Source organism: Malus domestica, chromosome 11, assembly GCF_042453785.1.
Source record: "Malus domestica chromosome 11, GDT2T_hap1".
NCBI classification, from domain to species: Eukaryota; Viridiplantae; Streptophyta; class Magnoliopsida; order Rosales; family Rosaceae; genus Malus; species Malus domestica.
The window spans coordinates 3,741,502-3,762,892 of record NC_091671.1 but is presented as its reverse complement, the minus strand read 5'-3'; the positions used below and the strand labels follow the sequence as shown (position 1 = coordinate 3,762,892).

At 36.3% G+C, this 21,391-nt stretch overlaps 1 protein-coding gene and 1 long non-coding RNA gene across 2 annotated transcripts; one reads left to right on the top strand and one right to left on the bottom strand.

The window, feature by feature from the left end:
• Positions 1-6,456: 6,456 nt before the first annotated feature.
• On the bottom strand, positions 6,457-7,147 carry LOC139189337 (uncharacterized). Its single transcript, XR_011573173.1, has 3 exons — positions 6,941-7,147; positions 6,774-6,841; positions 6,457-6,513 (listed from the first exon to the last, which is right to left on the bottom strand). It is a non-coding gene; the product is annotated as an uncharacterized lncRNA (long non-coding RNA).
• A 2,462-nt stretch (positions 7,148-9,609) lies between these two features.
• On the top strand, positions 9,610-15,775 carry LOC103401712 (actin-related protein 8-like). Its single transcript, XM_070807868.1, has 9 exons — positions 9,610-10,041; positions 10,657-10,736; positions 10,942-11,012; positions 11,557-11,618; positions 11,742-11,839; positions 12,023-12,104; positions 12,290-14,873; positions 15,255-15,388; positions 15,522-15,775. The coding sequence occupies exons 2-7, from the start codon at positions 10,701-10,703 to the stop codon at positions 12,442-12,444; spliced, it is 504 nt and encodes a 167-aa protein (XP_070663969.1). The 5' UTR covers positions 9,610-10,041; positions 10,657-10,700; the 3' UTR covers positions 12,445-14,873; positions 15,255-15,388; positions 15,522-15,775.
• Positions 15,776-21,391: the final 5,616 nt, after the last annotated feature.

Sequence of the window (21,391 nt, the reverse complement as noted above, 5' to 3'; positions counted from 1 at the left end):
ACTGTCAAGTGGCAGCACCCTAACTCTCTCCCTTTCCTTTTCCCGAAAACCCTCAGACCTTCTTAGGGTAATTCGACGTCCCGGACCCGTTTTTGAAGTCCGTTTTCCCAAATTCAATCGTTTGAGTAGAGTTTGACTAAATGTACCCTTTATGTGCTTAGGGGCAATTAATGGTGACGTTTCCGTCTTCGCTAATGGCACAGCTTTTGGCGGCTAAGTACTATGAGTGGACCCCTTCTAAAATTACATGATTTTATAGTTTAATTGCATAAATGATTAGCATGCCTACGAATTTATGAAGTGATTTATATGAAGCATGTCGATTAAATATATTGATTATCGTCTCGTGTTTTGGTGAAGAATTAATTGTTAGCCTATACTGAGCTATATTTCAATATATCGTATTTTCTATAAAAACCATGAACTGGTAGACTATCTGACAGATGACGATAGGATACTAGAACATGTTTTGAACCCCTCTTTATAGTGTAGACGATGATCGGTAACCTACGCTATGAAGTGGTATTTACGAGAGACGTAACTATTTGTGCGTACCTAGTGGACACTATGCCGCCTTGGGCGAGGATCTGGTGTTGGCATGTGGGCCGGGAGAAATAATCCCTAGCGAAAGGCTGAGGGACACGAAGACAGGCATTGGGCCGGGAGGGAGTTATCTCTGGCTACGGGCACAGAGACTGAGGTGCAGGCATTGGGCCGGGAGTTATATTCATTCAGTGATCTTTCTAGCAGCACACCGCGCTTACGAGACGATTTATGAGACGTTTACTGTTTTGATTTCTGTGATGAGATTCCGCAATATGGCTTTTGAGATATTTTTGGCATGCTAGAATTTTTATTAAATCCATCACTTACTATGCTAGTAGTTTTCACTATTAAACTTTGGGGGTTAGTATCTTGATAATTGTTTTATTATTATTATATATATGAACTTGGTCCACTCACCTTTGTTTTGCGCCCCCATTCAGGACTTAGAATCAAGGCACCTAATCCTGACGTCAAGGCACTTCCGCAGCAGCATCTTCGGATCCTCTCGAATGTAGGACTCACTCCTTTATTCATTAAATTTTATCTTAATTCTTTTTAGTGATTAGGGTTAGTTGTATGTTCTGAACACGTTCTTAAAACTGTTAACTCATTGTATTTCAAATTTCTAACCCTCATTTATTTCTTATTCTTAGCTTTTGTATCAATTAATGGCTTTCGTCACCCTCGGGTGTCGGCCAGCACGTGTCTATCCTAGTATTCAGGGAATATCAGGGTCGGGGCGTGTCAGATTGGTATTAGAGCGTGGGTTGTTCAGAGCATACTTAGGATTCCCTCATTTTCTCGTAAAGTCTTGGTTTTGACATCATTTGAATGTCACGACTTCCAGATTTTGTGCTAGTCGGTGCAGTTGTGCAAATCTCTCTCTGATTGAATTGTCATCCTCTGGTTGAAATTCAAGAATTCTTGTCGGGATTGTGCCTCATCGGTGATGTGTTTGATTTGTTGGACGACTTTAAGCATCGGATTGATACTCTACGACGTGCATCCCTTGGGAATGAAGGTTAGAGTCAGTATTACTTGAAAGCGACGTGTTTTAGAAATCTCAATTCGAGGAATTCTGGTTAAGACTAGCTGTAGATTCGAAATGGCGATACCACTCTGCAACATGCGTTCCCTAGGAATTGCGGGCGGAGTCGGCTCTACATCGCAATCTTGAGAAACTCGTCAGTAGCAAACGCTATTGTCATTAATTTCCAAATTGAGTTGCAATTCGTGTTGCGGTTGTAGTTGGATTTGGATGATGAATATCCAGTCTTGTTTGGATAAACAGATTCCTTGAACTTCACCTGGGTTTAGTACTTGGGGGTAAATCCTAGCTCCTAGCCTTCGTACTTTTCGACGAGGATGAACTTAGTCTCTTGCTTGCAGCCTAGCTGTCCAGTCTTGTAATTTTCAGTGTAATGGCTTGAGACTTTATCATATTCATCATTGTATGAAGATCAAACTTTACTCTAAACTTCTCTGGACTCATTGAGCTTTGGTTTGCTCAAGAGCATCACTTTAAGGTAGCCAATTGTGTCACTGCATGCATACGCAGGTTGCTTTGTATCTTTCTTCTTCGCCATTCTGCTGATTCAGAGGTTCTATGTTTAATTTTTGAACTTGGAAACAGCTTTCACAAAGTATTATGAATTTCGAAATGTTTTTGGCCTCGTCAAGCTTTATTATCAGTTTTTAACTATTCTTGAGCTTGGACCTATTTCCTTTTTAGCTAAGAAACCAGTTGACCATACTGTGATGATTTGCAAAATAATCAGAAACAGTGATTTCTATTTCTGCATCTTTACCTTCCTTCGCTTGTTTGTTTCTCAATGTGAACTGGATCATGCCGGAACATTATTTGGAGGGTGGAAAAAAAAATGTTTGTTCTCGGCATGGTTTCTAGTTCAAATCCTGATATCTTATACTCTATATTTAATGGATTTGTTTTGATCCTCAAATTCTTAAGTGTTCTTTTAGCCTTCTCGGCATGGTTTCTCGCCTAATCAGTGAGAAATTCACAATCGATCGTTTGGGTGAAAGTGGGCACCCAGTTCGTGTTGATTCAGACATGAATGTTGGGAGCATAATCTTTTCACAAGCTTACCAGACTTATCAGAAAGAGTTCATCATGGGGGTGAAGTTTGAGCCGTATTTTGGTAAGAGACTGGTGAAGATTTTGGTGCAGAAGGTCAGCATATTGCATCACCATCTTATTAGAATTCATAGGCATCACATCGGTTATTTTCCAACGATATGTCTTCGTCTCGACGCATATTTCCACTACTTCACTTCTGAACCTTATCGTTGTGAGTATGTGGTTGTTAAAACATTTCTAGCATATCTGTTTGGTGCATTCTGAGATGGCACTACACGACGGTCGAAGCGAGAATTGGATAATCTTTGCACTTCTCTCGAATTGTGCGTGTTCTCTTTGGTTGTTAGGATGACCATTTGCGAGTCGTTCTTCTTTCCACCAACTTTGACCTTGTTTGACTTGAAATCTGCAACTAAGCAAAAATGGAGGGGTGGATTGAGCACTACAACAATTCCCAAGAGATACTTCATGTTGAGGAAGATGACTTCTCGTTTTCTGCTTGCTTGGTTCGAGCTTTTGGGTCTACTACTAACATGGTAGCCACTTCTCTTGAATCCCAAGGTACAATTTTCAAATGAGTTCTTTACTGGTGAAATTCTGAAGTAGTTGGTCACATTTGGAAGAACTGAGGAGGATAGGATGCTTGGTGCTAGATGGAATCATTACGACGACAGTTTCTGTTTTGTTCGGTTTGGTGTATGGTACTTTTTACGACCTGGTACGATAGTTTTTCAGGGACAACACTGGTTGACTGAAAAGTCTTGCGAACTTGTATTTGGAGGATCGATCCTACGGTATGTGAAATTGTGCACCTTTGAGAAATTACTACTCGCTTATCGAGACAACAAATGTGAGGTCGATATTGCGGGCTGCAGACCGTTGTATCGATAGCTTATTTGTTGGGTTCGTTAAGCAAGTGGGCAAGAAGATTCGTCTACAGCAGCTGATGCAGATTCAGAATTGTTATTCTTGGGACTCGACCCAGAAACACATCTATTTTCGGAGTACGTGACATCTCGAATTCTTGGGCGAGACCCACTTCCATTTTGCAGTTTTGGTTTTCAGTATAAGTATTTTGAACTCCCTTTACTCTAGTTAATTGTTTTGATGTTACAAATGTTTTTGGAAAAGTATTTCTGTTTTCATTTTTAAGTTGATTTGAGTTTTTGAATTATATGTTATTACTTATATATTTTGGCGTTATCTGGCCTTAAATTATTTGTGTCTTCGACCTTATATTTTATTAAAGTATGTTTTCTATATTTTTACACTGATGGGGGAAAGAAAGTATGAGCCTGGGGACACGAAAGATGGAATCATTGCAGCCGATCGCGACGGCGTGGCATTTTCCTTTCTGTGTAACCACTCTTACCTGATCTCTTCGTTACATATATGTATATTTTTCTTCTTCCTATTCTCGAGTATTTTCAGTGTAGTATGTTATTTTAAATTTCGAGGACGAAATTTTTTTATAAGGGTGGTAGATTGAAACACCCCAACCCGGAAGTTTGAGGTAAATTTTTCTTCTTCCTAAAATTTTGCTTACTTTTCACTTTTACCCCTTATCCTAACAAAATCCTAGCCGTTCATCTAAATTGTCTTTCTCTCCTAAACTGCCAAGTGGCAGCACCCTAACTCTCTCCCTTTCCTTTTCCCGAAAACCCTCAGACCTTCTTAGGGTAATTCGACGTCCCGGACCCGTTTTTGAAGTCCGTTTTCCCAAATTCAATCGTTTGAGTAGAGTTTGACTAAATGTACCCTTTATATGCTTAGGGGCAATTAATGGTGACGTTTCCGTCTTCGCTAGTGGCGCAGCTTTTGGCGGCTAAGTACTGTGAGTGGACCCCTTCTAAAATTACATGATTTTATAGTTTAATTGCATAAATGATTAGCATGCCTACGAATTTATGAAGTGATTTATATGAAGCATGTCAATTAAATATATTGATTATCGTCTCGTGTTTTGGTGAGGAATTAATTGTTAGCCTATACTGAGCTATATTTCAATATATCGTATTTTCTATAAAAACCATGAACTGATAGACTATCTGACAGATGACGATAGGATACTAGAACATGTTTTGAACCCCTCTTTATAGTGTAGACGATGATCGGTAACCTACGCTATGAAGTGGTATTTACGAGAGACGTAACTATTTGTGCGTACCTAGTGGACACTATGCCGCCTTGGGCGAGGATCTGGTGTTGGCATGTGGGCTGGGAGAAATAATCCCTAGCGAAAGGCTGAGGGACACGGAGACAGGCATTGGGCCGGGAGGGAGTTATCTCTGGCTACGGGCACAGAGACTGAGGTGCAGGCATTGGGCCGGGAGTTATATTCATTCAGTAATCTTTCTAGCAGCACACCGCGCTTACGAGACGATTTATGAGACGTTTACTGTTTTGATTTCTGCGATGAGATTCTGCAATATGGCTTTTGAGATATTTTTGGCATGCTAGAATTTTTATTAAATCCATCACTTACTATGCTAGTAGTTTTCACTATTAAACTTTGGGGGTTAGTATCTTGATAATTGTTTTATTATTATTATATATATGAACTTGGTCCACTCACCTTTGTTTTGCGCCCCCATTCAGGACTTAGAATCAAGGCACCTAATCCTAACGTCAAGGCACTTCCGTAGCAGCATCTTCGGATCCTCTCGAATGTAGGACTCACTCCTTTATTCATTAAATTTTATCTTAATTCTTTTTAGTGATTAGGGTTAGTTGTATGTTCTGAACATGTTCCTAAAACTGTTAACTCATTGTATTTCAAATTTCTAACCCTCATTTATTTCTTATTCTTAGCTTTTGTATCAATTAATGGCTTTCGTCACCCTCGGGTGTCGGCCAGCACGTGTCTATCCTGGTATTCGGGGAATATCAGGGTCGGGGCATGTCAAATTGTCACATCTCAGTCAGCATAGTAAGATATAGTCCGCTTTGGGGCATACCCTCACGGATTTGTTCTTGAGTTTCCGCCCAAAACGCGTCTTACTATAGGAAGGTGGGCAAGTACATATAAGACACATCACCTTTTATTCCCAGGACGATGTGAGATCTTACATTACGCCATTGTTTTGGTGAGGAAACCATGGACTTGTCTTATGAATGTGTTCTTTGATGCTCAAATAATGTATATGCTATTTGGTGCTTGTTCATTCAATTGTGATTGGAGTTTAATGGGCGAGCTTATTCAAATATTGTTTTTGTTGAAGAACATTCTCCGGTGAGAGTCCTCAGCTGTCCTACATGGGTATCTATGGTCAACGAGTTCAAGTTCTTGATTTTTTTATCATTGACATCATCTCTAGCCTCCTTATGCATTAACAATATTTTTCAGAAGGCTAACAATAGCAATTCAATGTTTTAGCATCACTATTATCCATAACTAGCCTCCTGCAGGCGCTCACGCATTTGCATAAGGCCTTTTTATAATCACGACGTTCTACACGCGACTTATAGAATTTAAATGTATTTATCTACGTGGATTTGAAAAGCGAATTAAACATTAAAAGAATGAATGTAACCTTATCATATATTTGACGGAAGCAAAATATCTTCGTACACAACATTTCTTTTGAAGACTCCCATAAATTAACAAACACATAAAAAAAACACACACACACAGTAAAACAACATAACACACTAATTATGAACAAACCACCGAAATTAGGACTTCAATTTAAACACGATTAAAAAGCCGCGTGCTGTTTAGCTCACCAACCCCATTGAATCAAAACAAATTCAATCGGAAAACAAAATATATTAATGTCACACATGAACAAAATGTTTGTGGGGATGAGGCTGATGAGCAATACCTTATCATGGCCATGTATAACTTAATCAAAGCGACGTGAGAATTCCTGCAAAATTAAAGCAAAGCATGTAAAGAAAAAAGAAATCAAAATTTTATAGTACTTCATCTCAAAAGCCAGAAATTCATCTACTGCCTGCCACAATGGCAGCACCAATTTCCATTGATATAATTAAACAGTATACATAAACAAAGAAATCATCTTTACATCTTGCAGATCAACTGCCATAAAATACATCAATTGATCATCTAACAAATTAAAAAAAAAAGCACAGTGAAGGCGCAAGATTACATTAACCACCAACTTACCATCCATACACAAAAAATGCATCTGAACTTTGATTTATAAAATCGCAGGCTGCCTTCTCTTTTCCAACCTTTTAACAATTCAACAGTAAGACTATCTCACTAAAAACTTATATTAGCAAATCCAATGACGAATAATGTGAAACTGAAGCTGTAAAAGATGAAATTACCATCTGGTTTTTCCTCATGGCAATTTGTGTGAGTTTCGGCATCATGTGCACTTTGAATTAATCATTTCCCCTTTCACCCAAGACTCTTCAAAGGAGCTCCTCCTCCTCCTTCTCCATTTCCACTTCGGCCTCTTCACTAATCTCATGATCAAATCCTAGTAAATGTAACAACCCATGTATCTGCAGGAGGGTTCAGTGATTAAAGTCATCAAACTACACTAAAAAGCATCCCTCTGAATTAATCGGTTCTCCAACGAAAAAAATCCTTCAACCATGAGAACACGTATCTCATCAATAAGCGTGTGGCCTCTTTCCTCCGCTTGCCTTGTCGCTGTCTCAACAGAAATCACAATGTCACCCAACATAAGCTGCATATAATACAAATGTTCAGCGATTAAAATTAAGGAAAACTAATGAAAAATGTTTGAAAATTTTGAGTTTTAACGAAATAGATAAAATAAAGGATAAATTGAATAGTACAAGGATTGACTTTTTAGTGTAAAAATGTAATTTTTCGTTAAAATAAATAGTACCATGAGCTTTTCGTTAAAATTCTCTTAACATTATGCTAAAAGAAAAGGAACAAAAAAACTAAAAAAGAATGAGCTAGTATAATGGGAAGCTTAAGATTAGGGACATGCTGCGACAGCGAAAGACATCAGTGGCTTGGTCCTGACGCAGCCGTCCGATAATTCTTGGTGGGATTCCACCAAAACCCGGGATTTATTGTCGATGATCCGTACCGTCACAACCTCAACCCTTCAAACCGGAGGGGATGAATCGGCTACACAGCTTTCGTCTTCGGAGAGATCGAGCCAGAGGTTTCTTCACGAACCTCTCTAACCCAATGAAGAGCACTCCTATCAAGTCGTTCAGTGAACATATCACTTATGGGTTCTTCCTTTATCTGCACGCAGGGAGCAAAAGGGCAAAAGCAGAAATCAGGAAAGCAAACCGACTGAGAAAAGCTTGGGCATTTTTATGACAAAAATATTAAAAAATAAATTTACAAAATTAAATATTAAAAGAATGAATGTAACATTATCGTATACTTGATAGAAGCAAAATATCTTTGCACAACATTTCTTGTGAAGACTCCCATAAATAAACAAACACATAAAACACACAGTAAAACAGCATATCACATTAATTATGAACAAACCACCGAAATTAAGACTTCAATTTAAACACGATTAAAACTAAAAGGAATACCAAAGTTTATTCAAACTTGAAAAACATATAGACCACGCTGTTGTAGGGTAAGAGCGTTAGGAGGGTTTTCGTCAAAGAAGCAGATAGACCATGCTGGCTAAATCCGTCATTTTACTAAATAAAGTAAGTGTAGATATATTGTTTGTTAAAAATAAATAACAGTTAAAATGGGGGTAAAAATGTCAATCCGGTTTTCTAATATGAATCCTCTAATCATGTTTTGAACAAAACCTCTGAACATGTTATTGTAGGCAAACTCATCAGGATAACAGGCCATTTAATAAGAGGATCCCTATTTTTCAAAAAAAAAAATGGAGATATCTTCTTGAACGTTAGATTTGGCTTTAATGAAATTCTGTGGTTGAAATTAAATCACAGGTCACAGAATCTCAACCACAAAATTTCATTGAAGCCAAATCTAACGGTCAATAGAATGTTCCCATTTTTTTATGAAAAATGAGAATCGCTCTTGTTAAAAGATTCCTCAGGATAAAATAAGAGTATTTTGGGAATCCAGTGTTTTCCTGAAAACCACTTATAGTATGCTCCATTTCAAGCATTTCCCACTTCCCACTACTCAATTTTCGATTTTTCTTAATTCTTTTGTTTTTTCAATTTTATCTACCCAGCTGAAAAATCTCACTTTGGAATTCAATTGTTATGAATTAAATATAAATAATTTCAATTCAAATTAGTGCCAAGGGATTGAGAGTTTACTTAGAAATTTCGTTTTTGTATTTTTTTTTCTGTTGGAAAAGTTTAAGACTTGGTGGCAACTCAATTCAAACATAAAAGAATGTCAAGCGGTCAAACATAAAGAAAGTCAGAATTGTGAATGGGGTTTTAATTGGTTGTAGTTTTTCGTTGTTATAATTGAATGAAGTGTTAGTATCTTGGAGAAAACGTTACGCCATTGTTTTGGTAATGTGTTCTTTGATCCTGAAATAATGTATATGATGCTTGATGCTTGTTCATTGAATTGTGGTTGGAGTCTAATGGCCGAGCTTATTCAAATATTGTTTTTGTTGAAGAATATTCTCGGGTGAGAAGAAAAGAATCAGGAAAACCATAACAACTAGATCGATGTTCACACAATAAGAATCACAACAAGAATGGAGAATGAAAACAACCATGTCATGCATGTGCTCGACTACACAACATATGTCACTGAGTTACCATGCATGAAAATTCAATATCATAAATCGTGTAACACTTAGTATCTCGGACTATGCAAAAATCGCACTTGTAAACATACAAACTTTGCCACATCCAACAAAAATGCCCTCCTTATATAAAATTACAAAACTTGCCACATCCGATAACATAACCAGGGTAACCAAATTACTTCTTAACACATAAAAATGAAAACTTTAATTTTGGCGGCATCACTGGTAAAGTAAAACCATAGGAAAATGACCTCCTTATATAAAAGGGTTCAAGTTAAGTAATTTGAACCTGGAAACTAAAATTTTCTCGGCTAATTTTCCCGAGAAAGTTCTCCACAGCAAAAATTGAGAAGAAAGAAGCTAATCGTTGTGGGCCGAAGAAAACCATGACGACGTTGATCAGAAAAGTGTGGGAGTTGGTGTCAAGCCGCACGGTTTCGTGTTCAGAGTCAACGTCGTCGTCTTCTTCTTCGAGCTCTCCGTCGGAAACGGCGGGTTTCGGGGCGTTCGATCGAGTGCCGACAGACCTACTGATGCAAATCGCGAGACTGGTGGGGCCCAAGGAGCCGTGAAATTGAGCGTCGTGTGCAGAGCGTGGCGGTGCGTCGTCTCCGAGAACGAGCTGTGGATTTTCTTTCTAAAGAATCAGAAGCTGGAGGAGGAGAATTATTGGGAATCCTTTGCTTTCCCGGAAACCCATTTGAGATTCGGATACCCACTTCAGTATGTTCAATTTCAAGCATTTCCCACTTCTCAATTTTTGATTTTTTTTTAAATTTAATGTTCTCAGCTGAAAAATCCCACTTTGGGATTCAAATTTAACGTCTTTGTTATCAGTTATATATAAATAATTTGAATTCAAATTAGTGTTCAAAGATTGAGAGTTTACTGTGAAATTTATTTTATTTTATTTTTTGCCGGGAAAGTTCAAGGCTTAGCGGCAGCTCAGTTCATAAGTTCTAAAGTCTATGATTATCGATTAAATGAACTTTTTTGTATTTAAATTATTATCAGTGGCAGTAAAGAGTGGAATTTTTACTGACAGAAATTTTTATTTTTGGCAAAGTTGTGCAAAGGTGTGATTTTCATGTGGTCAAACATAAAAATGTCAGAATTGTGAACGGGATTTTAATTGGTTGTATTTGTTCGTTGTGATAATTGAAATTGAGTGTTAGTATCTTGGAGAAAATGTTACGCCATTCTTTTGGTGAGGAAACCATGGACTTGTCTATTGAATTTGTTCTTTGATGCCGAAATAATGTATATGTTGATTGGTGCCTGTGCATTGAATTGTTTTTTGAGTTTTATGGCCTTATTCAAATATTGTTTTTGTTGAAGAACATTCTTGGGTGAGAGTCGCCAGTTGTCCTACATGGGTATTTATGGTCAACGAGTTCCTGGTTTTGTTATCATTGACGGTGAGTGTCTCTAGCCTCTTTACGCAGTAACAGTATTTATGTTTAAGAAGGCTAACAATAGCTATTCAATGTTTTATTATCACTATTATCTAGCATCTGTAATAATATGAGTAGAGTTATGATTTTGTTTTGTTAGCAAACGTTTGGGTTTATGTAGCTCCAACATAAACCGTTCCCTCATTTTATCTTTACATTTCTTGGGAAGGGGGCTCTGGCTATTGCAAGTTTGGCTGGAGCAAATACGCATGTCCATCAGGCCGATCAGCAACCTTTTTGGTGAGATGTTTATTTCAGCTCACAGTCAAGAAGTTCTTTTGCATAAACCTTCCATTCCACATGATTGTTAGATTGTTTAATATACCTGTCACTTTTGATTGCACACTTTTTTCTTGCTATGTCTATCACTACAATGTTCTGAAGTGATCTGACTCGCAGGAATTTGGTAATGTTGAGTCGCCAATGTAATCAAGACTCCGCCATTTTTTTTTTTGTGAATATTTATAGCAGGTGTGTCCTCCTATATTTTAGTTTTCACTATTATTAGTCAAGCAACTTCATAGTTAAAGAAGCTTGTAGCTGTTCTTCTTGATGCAATCCTCTTTCTCTTAGTTAATTGCAAACATTTCTTTATTCAATCTGCATGTTCAATTACATAAATACAAGTAAGCACATTTGAGATACTTTTCCTCTTTTCAGTTTAAAAGTAGAGAAGAAAGAAACTGCACTACCTTCGTTATCATGTGGCATGCTGGTTCACTGCGATTCCTTTGAATCTTTGATAGCAGGTATAGCTGATATATGTGATTGTGTTTCTTCTTAGGATGCAGGTGAAACCATCTTCGCAGCCCGTGGTTTTGTCTATACCAATCTGCCATTATGATGGTGAGTTGCTGCCCTAGAGTTATAATTTGGATTAGTTGCACAATTCCTTTGTCTTGTTATCCTTCACAAAGTAGTGTCTTCATCCACCTAATGTGCTATTTTTTTTCTTATTTTTTATTCTAGATACTGAATCTGCTAAGGCATCGAGACGGCAGCTCAAAGAAGCCATATACAAAGTACTTTTTGACATGAATGTCCCTGCTGTCGGTGCCGTTAATCAGGTAAACTGTTCCCCATCCCCTCCATAATAATATATATGTTTTCCCATAAACCATAGGGAAGAATGGACCAATGGCATTGCAATTGTGCAAAGTTGTCATGTCATCTGGAACTGCATCTCTCAGTGTATAAATGGGTTAATTGAGTCTAGGTCCAGTATTCATTGTCTGCTATTGAAACTGCAGGCAACTTTAGCTTTGTATGCAGCAAGACGAACTTCAGGGATTGTTGTAAACATTGGTTTCCAGGTCACTTCTATTGTTCCAAGTAAGCCATTCTACGTTTGATCTTTCTCGTGATTTCAGATTTATTAACTACTGAAAAGATCTCTGGTCATACTTGATGCTTTCGTAGGGAATGTGCATAGTTTCTCTTTTACAATTTTGTTGTATTTTTTTTTTCTTCACAATTAATCAAATGGTAAAGTTACAGGGTTACTATTGTGTTTACAGTTTTAAATGGTAAAGTTATGCGCAAGGTGGGTGTGGAGGTTATGGGATTGGGAGCGCTGAAGCTTACAGGGTTCCGTAGGGAGCTATTGCAGCAGAGCAATATCAATTTTGACTCACTGTACACTGTTCGTGTTGTGCCTTGGCCCGTTCGTTAGTGCGGAAACGAGATTCAGATTACAACCTCACCATATTCACACTCAGTTGAACAGAATAAAATACAAGAAATAAAGACACTGAGAGATTTACGAGGTTCGGCAAAAACCTGCCTACGTCCTCCAAGAGATATTGCTCTTCACTATGAGAATAACTAGTACAAGATACACTTGAGTTAAATCAACATAACCCAAACCCCAACCCCTTGTACCCTCACAGAATTTTACTAAGAGACTCACTCTTCCCAAGAGTTTCTCACTCTCACTCTATATTTTTCTCTCCTTTGTGTTTTCCGAATGCACACCCACTTTCTTCACAATTGGCAAGCTCACTTTTTTTTGTGTATGAAAAATTCCTTCACTTATAGACATGCACCTTCAATTATGTCAACCACCAAAAAACAAAGTTTACGGGTCATGTTTCCAAATTCCACAAAACATGCTTCCACAAAACATGTTTCCCCAAAACATGCTTCCACAAAACATGCTTCCACGAAACATGCTTCCAAAGTCCACAAAGTTGAGAGGAAATGGTTGCCAACTCATAATTATATGAGCCAAACACAACAATCTCCATCTTGGCGAATATACTGTGCAAAAATCCTTGCACCCATCACCAATGTCCATTGGCCTTACGTACCAGCATACACACCCTGAATCAACCTCGTTGGTCTTGTTCCTGATTCAGTCACTGCCAATGCATGTGCAGCTGCTGCAAGCTAAAAATCACCATTTAGCTTCAGACAGGATCTCGACACATCCTCGTCTCCTCCAGCAGGTTTTCCTCCTCTTCATTGTCTGCAACCTGGAAACTCGTTAGCGCGCCCGTTTCCAGTAACAACCCATCGAGCCAGACAAAATTCCCACACTTCCTCCTACCTCATGATCATCTCATCACCTGTGAATCCCATAGCTCCACCTGTTGCAAAACCCCTGCAACACTTGAGACTAAACATCACCAGGAGAAGTGTTGCTTCGAGTACCTAGAGGGCATACTCGAAGTCTTCCGCCACAAAATTGCTACAACCCGGACCAAGATCATCCTTTCTTTTTCTCAAAGGACAATTTTTCTTTTTATGTCCGAATTCTTTGCAGTTGTAGCATTGTAGACCTTTGCCTCCGGAACCGGATTTGAACCTGTTGTCTCTCTCAGATCCTTCTCCCAATTTTCTTCCACGATTCCAACCTTGAACAGCTAAAGCAGTCTCGTGCCCACCATCAACAATGGTCTTCTTCTTTTGTGTATCATAAGACACCAAAGAAGCTTGCACCTGCTCCAAACTTACTGTATCTTTTCCATGCAGTAAGGTTGTCACAAGATTTTCATACGAATCTGGAAGTGAGGTAAGAAGTAAGAGGGCTTTGTCTTCTTCCTCAACCTTAATGTCAACTTTCCGCAATTGATCCAAGTATCCGTTGAACTCATTCATGTGGTCCATGAGATTCCCACCTTCATCCATCTTCAGCTTGTACAGTTTCCGCTTCAAATGCAACTTGTTGGTCAAACTCTTAGCAATATAGAGTTTTTCCAACTTCTCCCAAAGTGCAGGCGTAGAATCTTCATCCATAACATTATTGATAATGTTATCTGCTATACAGTGTCGAATCGTGCTAACACAACGCGCCTCCAGCTCCTCCCACTGGTCATCTGTCATTTCTTGAGGCTTCCCATCTTTTCCCTTCAAAGCTCTAGCCAAGCCTTGTTGAGTCAAGACATCCTTTACTCTCATCTGCCAAAGAGTAAAACTGCCTTTCCCATTAAACTTCTCAACTGAAAATGACATGTTTGTAGTCATCATGGTGAATAAAAAATCTGAACCGTCAATGAACCAAAGCTTCCAACAAAGCTCTGATACCAATTGTTGTGCCTTGGCCCGTTCGTTAGTGCGGAAACGAGATTCAGATTACAACCTCACCATATTCACACTCAGTTGAACAGAATAAAATACAAGAAATAAAGACACTGAGAGATTTACGAGGTTCGGCAAAAACCTGCCTACGTCCTCTAAGAGATATTGCTCTTCACTATGAGAATAACTAGTACAAGATACACTTGAGTTAAATCAACATAACCCAAACCCCAAACCCCAACCCCTTGTACCCTCACAGAATTTTACTAAGAGACTCACTCTTCCCAAGAGTTTCTCACTCTCACTCTATATTTTTCTCTCCTTTGTGTTTTCCGGATGCACACCCACTTTCTTCACAATTGGCAAGCTCACTTTTTTTTTGTGTATGAAAAATGCCTTCACTTATAGACATGCACCTTCAATTATGTCAACCACCAAAAAACAAAGTTTACGGGTCATGTTTCCAAATTCCACAAAACATGCTTCCACAAAACATGCTTCCAAAGTCCACAAAGTTGAGAGGAAATGGTTGCCAACTCATAATTATATGAGCCAAACACAACAGTTCGGACTGTGAAAGAGGTATAGCTTGGATTTTTATCGTCATAGAATGCTATCCGTGAGTGTTAATATGACCAGTAGAACGCCACAGTTTGTTTAAAGAAGGCTTTTTCTAGTTCTAGCTTTTGTTCTTTCTTCTCATGTCATAGTTTGGAAATTTATTGGTGGAATGATAAATAGGAAGTTACTAAGCGAGCTCGACATCCTGAGGTAAGAGGTTCAGTTTGCCCTATGCTTTACTGGTTGAAGGATTGGATAGTGGAAACTTAAAAAGGATGCGTATTTGTTAGTATGATAAATTGCTAATCATGTTCTCTCCAAATTTTACTAGTTAGTTTATTCGGAAAACAGAATTTCAATGGGAAATTTTATTTGGAACTTATAATGTCATATTTCATATAGGCGTACTATGGGTTTGCACCAGGCTGTTGCTCTTTGCATGGAACATTGCCATTCGGCAGAACTAACAGGAGACGATGCATGGTTCAAGACAGTTGTTTTGTGAGGAGGCGCCGCATGTTTACCAGGACTCGCAGGTATCATTCAATTACAAGTAAAATTTCCGTGTCTTTTTTGATAAATAATGGAATATGAATTGGGAATCTTACTAATCTTCTGGGCGATGGGTTTCACATTTTGTTTGCTATAATTTACCTGGTAATAATGCAGCTGAGCACCTTCCCGGGCCCCTGGTGCGTAACAAAGAAGCAGTTCCGGCAGAAGTCCAGAATCAAGCTTATGCGGTGAAAAATAATCTGGTTTATATTTGAGCACTGCCGTGGAAGGTGTCGGATCAAACAGCACTGCAAGAGAACATTTATTTGTAACCATTATCGTCCTTGAATAAGAACAATTCCACGGTTCTACGTGTATCCAATCTTAGGATAAATTACAAATAAAGCAAATTCATATTTCACGTTGAAGGAATGGAATGTTTTATCTGGACCACACATTCAGGTAAGAATCTGTTTAAGTTCGTTGTACGATAACACAAATAATTTTTTGTTTCCTAATTCATTCTGCAAGAGAACATTTCCCTTCAAAAGATTTAAAGCAGAAGATAACACTTTGTTCGTTGTGATGGTTAAAGTTGGAATCAAACTAACACGGCAGGCCGAAAAATTCAAGTCCAGGAGAGTGATTTCAACCGTTGAGTTTTAACATGCAAGTTTCATGAGTTTGCTTCTAATAAAATATAATTATTAAAACTGTTAAACTCTCACCGCTACATAAACAATTTCACAGAGATCAAGCGCAAGAACATAAAAACTACTAGGGAAGGCCAAAGGACATGCTTTCATTGCTACTTGAAGTAAGAATGTATACCAAAAGCAAGTTTGAAGAAAGAATGAATAGATGGAGTAGTATGGTGGAAAGGGATTCCGTAGACAGCAAATAAAGGAAGTAGAAATTTTTATGATATAAAGCAAAAGAAAGTGCAAGTTATTCTTCCTTCAATTTTCAGTCCGGATTTATTAGTGAGCCATGTCTCATCTCTCAACTCCCATACTTTCATTTCATGTAAGTTTTTTGTCATGGAAAATCCAAGGGCTTATTTGAAAGTGTCTTTGATATAACTGAAAGCACTTTGATGAGAGTGCTTAACCAATTCTTATATGTCAGAGCAGGTCTTTCTCCATCTTCAAGAACAAGTCTCCATCTTCAAGAACAAGAAGTACCGTGTGAATTTTCCTTTAAAGGTATTGTGTTTTTACTCCTTATCCAAATCTGCATGTCCTAAATATGAATCCATATCTATACCTTGTCCTTTTTTTCATTTGCCTTTCTCTGCTTACTCTTTTGGTCCATTTGTTTTCTTGATGCTAAACCCTAAATCCATTAAAAATTTGAGAATTGATACAATCTTATAATACTTTTAGAGATTGATACAGCCTTTCGTAAAAAAGAAGAAATAAATAAAATTACAGATTAGTCCAAACCCCTATGGGATTTATTTCTTTGTGCATGTCAGGAAATTTTGCATTTCCATCATGTAATTATTATCCCACAAACCATGCTCAGGACATGTCTCTGAGCTTGTCACTAGGAAAGAAACCATAATGTTCTATTCAGTAAATACTAAGAGCTTTGAAAAAATTCAGTGAAACAAGAAAACTATAATTTCTCTTAACTTTTTTCTTAACAAGTTTCACTTTTTACAGTTGGACGGTTGATATACACTCTCCTGAAGAAGTTATTATTCCTTTAATTTTAGTCCCGATTTGTTAGCGAGACATCTCTCCTCTCTCTAGTTCCATACTTCCATTCCATGTAAGTGCTTTTTTGCCATGGGTAATCTATTTCATTTTATGTAATTTACAATTTGAAATAATATGGATGAATTCTTACTTGTTCAAATTTGCATGGATAATATTTAGGCTATCAGTTGCATTTGTTCCTCTAATGTTGGAAAATATCGAAAAATCGATTGACCTATATGATAATGAAAGGTCTTGTTTCAATAGCTTTTACGGGCTTATTGGAAGTACTTTTGGTATGATTAGTGCTTATTAGTTATTGTACGAGTAAAAACATTTTGTTTGACAAAAACTGGAAATACGTTAGTTGAATATAGGAAGCACTTGAAAAATGGGGGTTTCAACAGCATAAAGAAGTGGGAATTGGTTGTATAGGAATCACTTATAAACGATTTTTGCTAGAAGTGCGTGTATTAGAGACTTTAATGTGGAGTCTATATAAAAATAAATAAACCAAGTGCTTATTGAAAAAGTATTTGGAAGTGCTTCTAGAAGAAGCATCTATCATATGTTTTTCAAAAAAATACTTTTATGACTCAAAAAACACTTTTGAACTCTTCTTCCAAAAGCAGCCAAAGACTCGTCATTAAAGTTTTTTTTATTGTCCCAAAACACTTTTAACTTTTTTAGAAGCAGTCACAATCCAAAACATGCCCTCCTCCTATATTGAAATAAACAACCCCTATTATTGTATGCCCAATCCCCAAACTGTCTTTAAACATTCTTTAAGTTCTCTTTAATAAGTCATCACTCTACTGTAGCAGATCATGCTTTTCTCCATCTTCAAGAACAACAAGTCTCGTGTGAATTTTCCTTTAAAGGTATTGTCTTTTTACTCCTTATCCAAATATACATGTCCTTAATATGAATCTATATCAGTATTTTATCCTTTTTTTAATTTGCCCTTCTCTATTTACTCTTTATGCTGGATTCTTTGGTCCATTTGTATTCTTTGGTCCTAAATCCATTGGGAATTTGATAGTTGATACGATCTATACGTTTTTGGGGGAATTGATACAACCTTTCATAAAAAGAAAAATATAAAATAAAATTAAGGGAGTTTTAACGAAAAAATTCAGTAAATACTAAGAGCTTTGAAAAAATTCAGTGAAACAAGAAAATTCAGTGAAACAATAATATTCTATTCAGTAAATACTAAGAGCTTTGAAAAAATTCAGTGAAACAAGAAAATTATAATTTCTCTAACTTTTTTCTTAACAGAGTTTCACTTTTTACAGTTAGACGGTTGATATACACTCTCCTGAAGAAGTTATTATTCCTTTAATTTCAGTCCGGATTTGTTAGCGAGCCATCTCTCATCTCTCTAGTTCCATACTTCCATTCCATGTAAGTGCTTTTTTGCCATGGGTAATCTATTTCATTTTATATAATTTACAATTTGAAATAACATGGATGAATTCTTGCTTATTCAAATTTGCATGGATAATATTTAGGCTATCAGTTGCATTTGTTCCTCTAATGTTGGAAAATATCGAAAAATCGATTGACCTATATAATGAAAGGTCTTGTTTCAACCGCTTTTACGGGCTTATTGGAAGTACTTTTGGCATGATTAGTGCTTATTAGTTATTGTACGAGTAAAAGCATTTTGTTTGGCAAAAACTGGAAATACGTTGGTTGAATATAGGAAGCACTTGAAAAATGGGGGTTTCAACAACATGAAGTGGGAATTGGTTGTATAGGAATCACTTATAAACGATTTTTGCTAGAAGTGCGTGTATTGGAGATTTTAATGTGGAGTTTATATAAAAATAAATAAACCAAGTGCTTATTGAAAAAGTATTTGGAAGTGCTTCTTGAAGAAGCATCTATCATGTATTTCTTCAAAAACACTTTTATGACTCAAAAACATTTTTTAACTCTTCTTCCAAAAACAGTCAAAGGCTCGTCATTGAAGTTTTTTTATTGTCCCAAAACGCTTTTAACTATTTTAAAAGCAATCTCAATCCATAACATGCTCTCCTCCTATATTGAAATAAACAACCCCTATTCTTGTATGCCCAATGCCCAAACTGTCTTTAAACATTCTTTAAGCTCTCTTTAATAAGTCATCACTCTACTGCAGCGGAGCATGCTTTTCTCCATCTTCAAGAACAAGAAGTCTCGTGTGAATTTTCCTTTAAAGGTATTGTCTTTTTACTCCTTATCCAAATCTACATGTCCTTAATATGAATCTATATCAGTATTTTATCCTTTTTTTAATTTGCCCTTCTCTATTTACTCTTTATGCTGGATTCTTTGGTCCATTTGTATTCTTTGGTCCTAAATCCATTGGGAATGTGATAGTTGATACGATCTATACGTTTTTGGGGGAATTGATACAACCTTTCATAAAAAGAAAAATATAAAATAAAGGGAGACTTTGGATGCGGTCCCTATTTATAAATATTCTTTGATTGAAATCTTGTTGGTTTTCAATTTTTGATTGAAGTCCCTGAAATTAATGTGATAATTTATTTCTATGTACGTACTATATTTTTAAAATTAAAAACTAAATTTTTTAGTTGTTTATATAAATGAGATTTTAAATAAAAAACCATAATTTGTGGGATTAAAAATATTAAAATATAAATATATTATTGTGTGTGTGTGTATATAAACATGGGTACATTCATCAAAATTAACCAAAAAATTATTGTATAAAAACATGGGTACATTCTTCAAAATCACAAAAAAAGAAAGATATTAGGCTTAATAACATTAGTAATTTTTTTCGATTAAACTTGACATTGATACATTTTAAAATCAAATAAAAAATAATGTACCCATATAAGTTTAAAAATGGATTAGAAAAAAAATGAATAGATTTTATATAAAAAAATGGTACATTTTACATATAGTAAATTGGTATATTTAAGAATGAGTACATTTTAAGATTAAAATTTTGAAAAAAATTAAATGAATGGGTACATATAATTAGCATGGGTACATTTGGTAAAATAAAAAATGGGTACAAATAATTTTTTTTTTTAAATATGGGTACAAATACAAATAAAACTTTAAAAAATATGGGCAAAAAAAGAAATTAATATATGGGTACAAATTCAAACTGAAAAAAAAATTGGTAAAAATTAAAAAAGGATTGCAAATTAAAAATGGTTACAAACTAAAACTAAAAATATATGATAAAAAATTTAGTCATAAATATAAATATACTAATTGTAACATTTTTAACATTAAATGAATATATTTAGAAATAAAAATATTTTATTATTGAAATAATTAATGATGTTATTAATACCCAAGGACCTTGATCAAAAATTGGAAAAGAATAGGATTTTAATCAATGGAGTAGCAAAAGGAAGGATGAGAACCTAATTTCTCCTAAAATAAAATTAAAGCTTAGTCGAAATCCCTATGAGATTTATTTCTTTGTGCTTGTCATGAAATTTTGTATATAAGGATTAGGATCGGGGACATTCATTTTTTTAAAACACATTTGATACTCATTCGTAGAGCACATTAAGCAACTTTTTTTCTAACCGTTTATTTTTTTGGTCTTCCCGCAAATAACGTGTCTACCAATATTCACCAAAAAACAAAACAATATTTAAGTTAGATTAAATGATATTCATTTTAGTATTTTTTTTGCACAACTGTATTCATCCATTTAATTTTCTACAAATAAACTTATTAATGATTTAGGGTTTTCTAATTTTTGCAATGATGATTTATAAATGATGAATTGAAATATAGATGGTTTGGATTGTTGAATAAAGTTATGGAGTGGGCTCTGCTTCCCCATCCCTCAATTATTTTTCTTTCTCCTGAGGCCCAAACTGCACCCCATTGCCCAATTCTTTTCAAGCATCCCCCAATTTTTTTCAGCCTCCCATTCTTCTGATTCTTCCCGTCTTCTTCTTGCTCCCTTTTGATTCTTCTTCCCCATCCGCCAATTGTTTTTTCTTTCTCGTGAAGACCGCGCAACACCCCATTTCCCAATTCTTTTTAGCTTCTCCATCTCTTTTCTCCATCTTCTTCTTCTTCCCTTACGATTTTTCTTCTCCTTTGATATTGGTCACTGCCCGCAGAGACACACAGAAGCAGAGAAAGAGGTGGAAGGGATGAGATAAGGGTATTTTGGGTAGAAAAAAAGGATTTCAGATAGAGGCTTTCTCCTGGAATTCAAATCTCATCTATTGTTCAGGAGACTGATTCCGAGTATATTGGGAGTCTGATTCCCCATATTAGATGGGTCCCACATACATTTCATTCCCTCAAGTGTTGGTAAACACTTGAATAACCTGGGAGGAGTGCAAT

Bases quoted from the DNA above. Each gene is read 5' to 3' on its own strand.
- LOC103401712 (XM_070807868.1), top strand. From the start codon at position 10,701: ATGGTCAACGAGTTCCTGGTTTTGTTATCATTGACG. The intron at 11,619-11,741 runs GTGAGTTGCTGC...TTTTTATTCTAG, and splicing joins ACCAATCTGCCATTATGATG to ATACTGAATCTGCTAAGGCA. The intron at 12,105-12,289 runs GTAAGCCATTCT...TTGTGTTTACAG, and splicing joins GGTCACTTCTATTGTTCCAA to TTTTAAATGGTAAAGTTATG.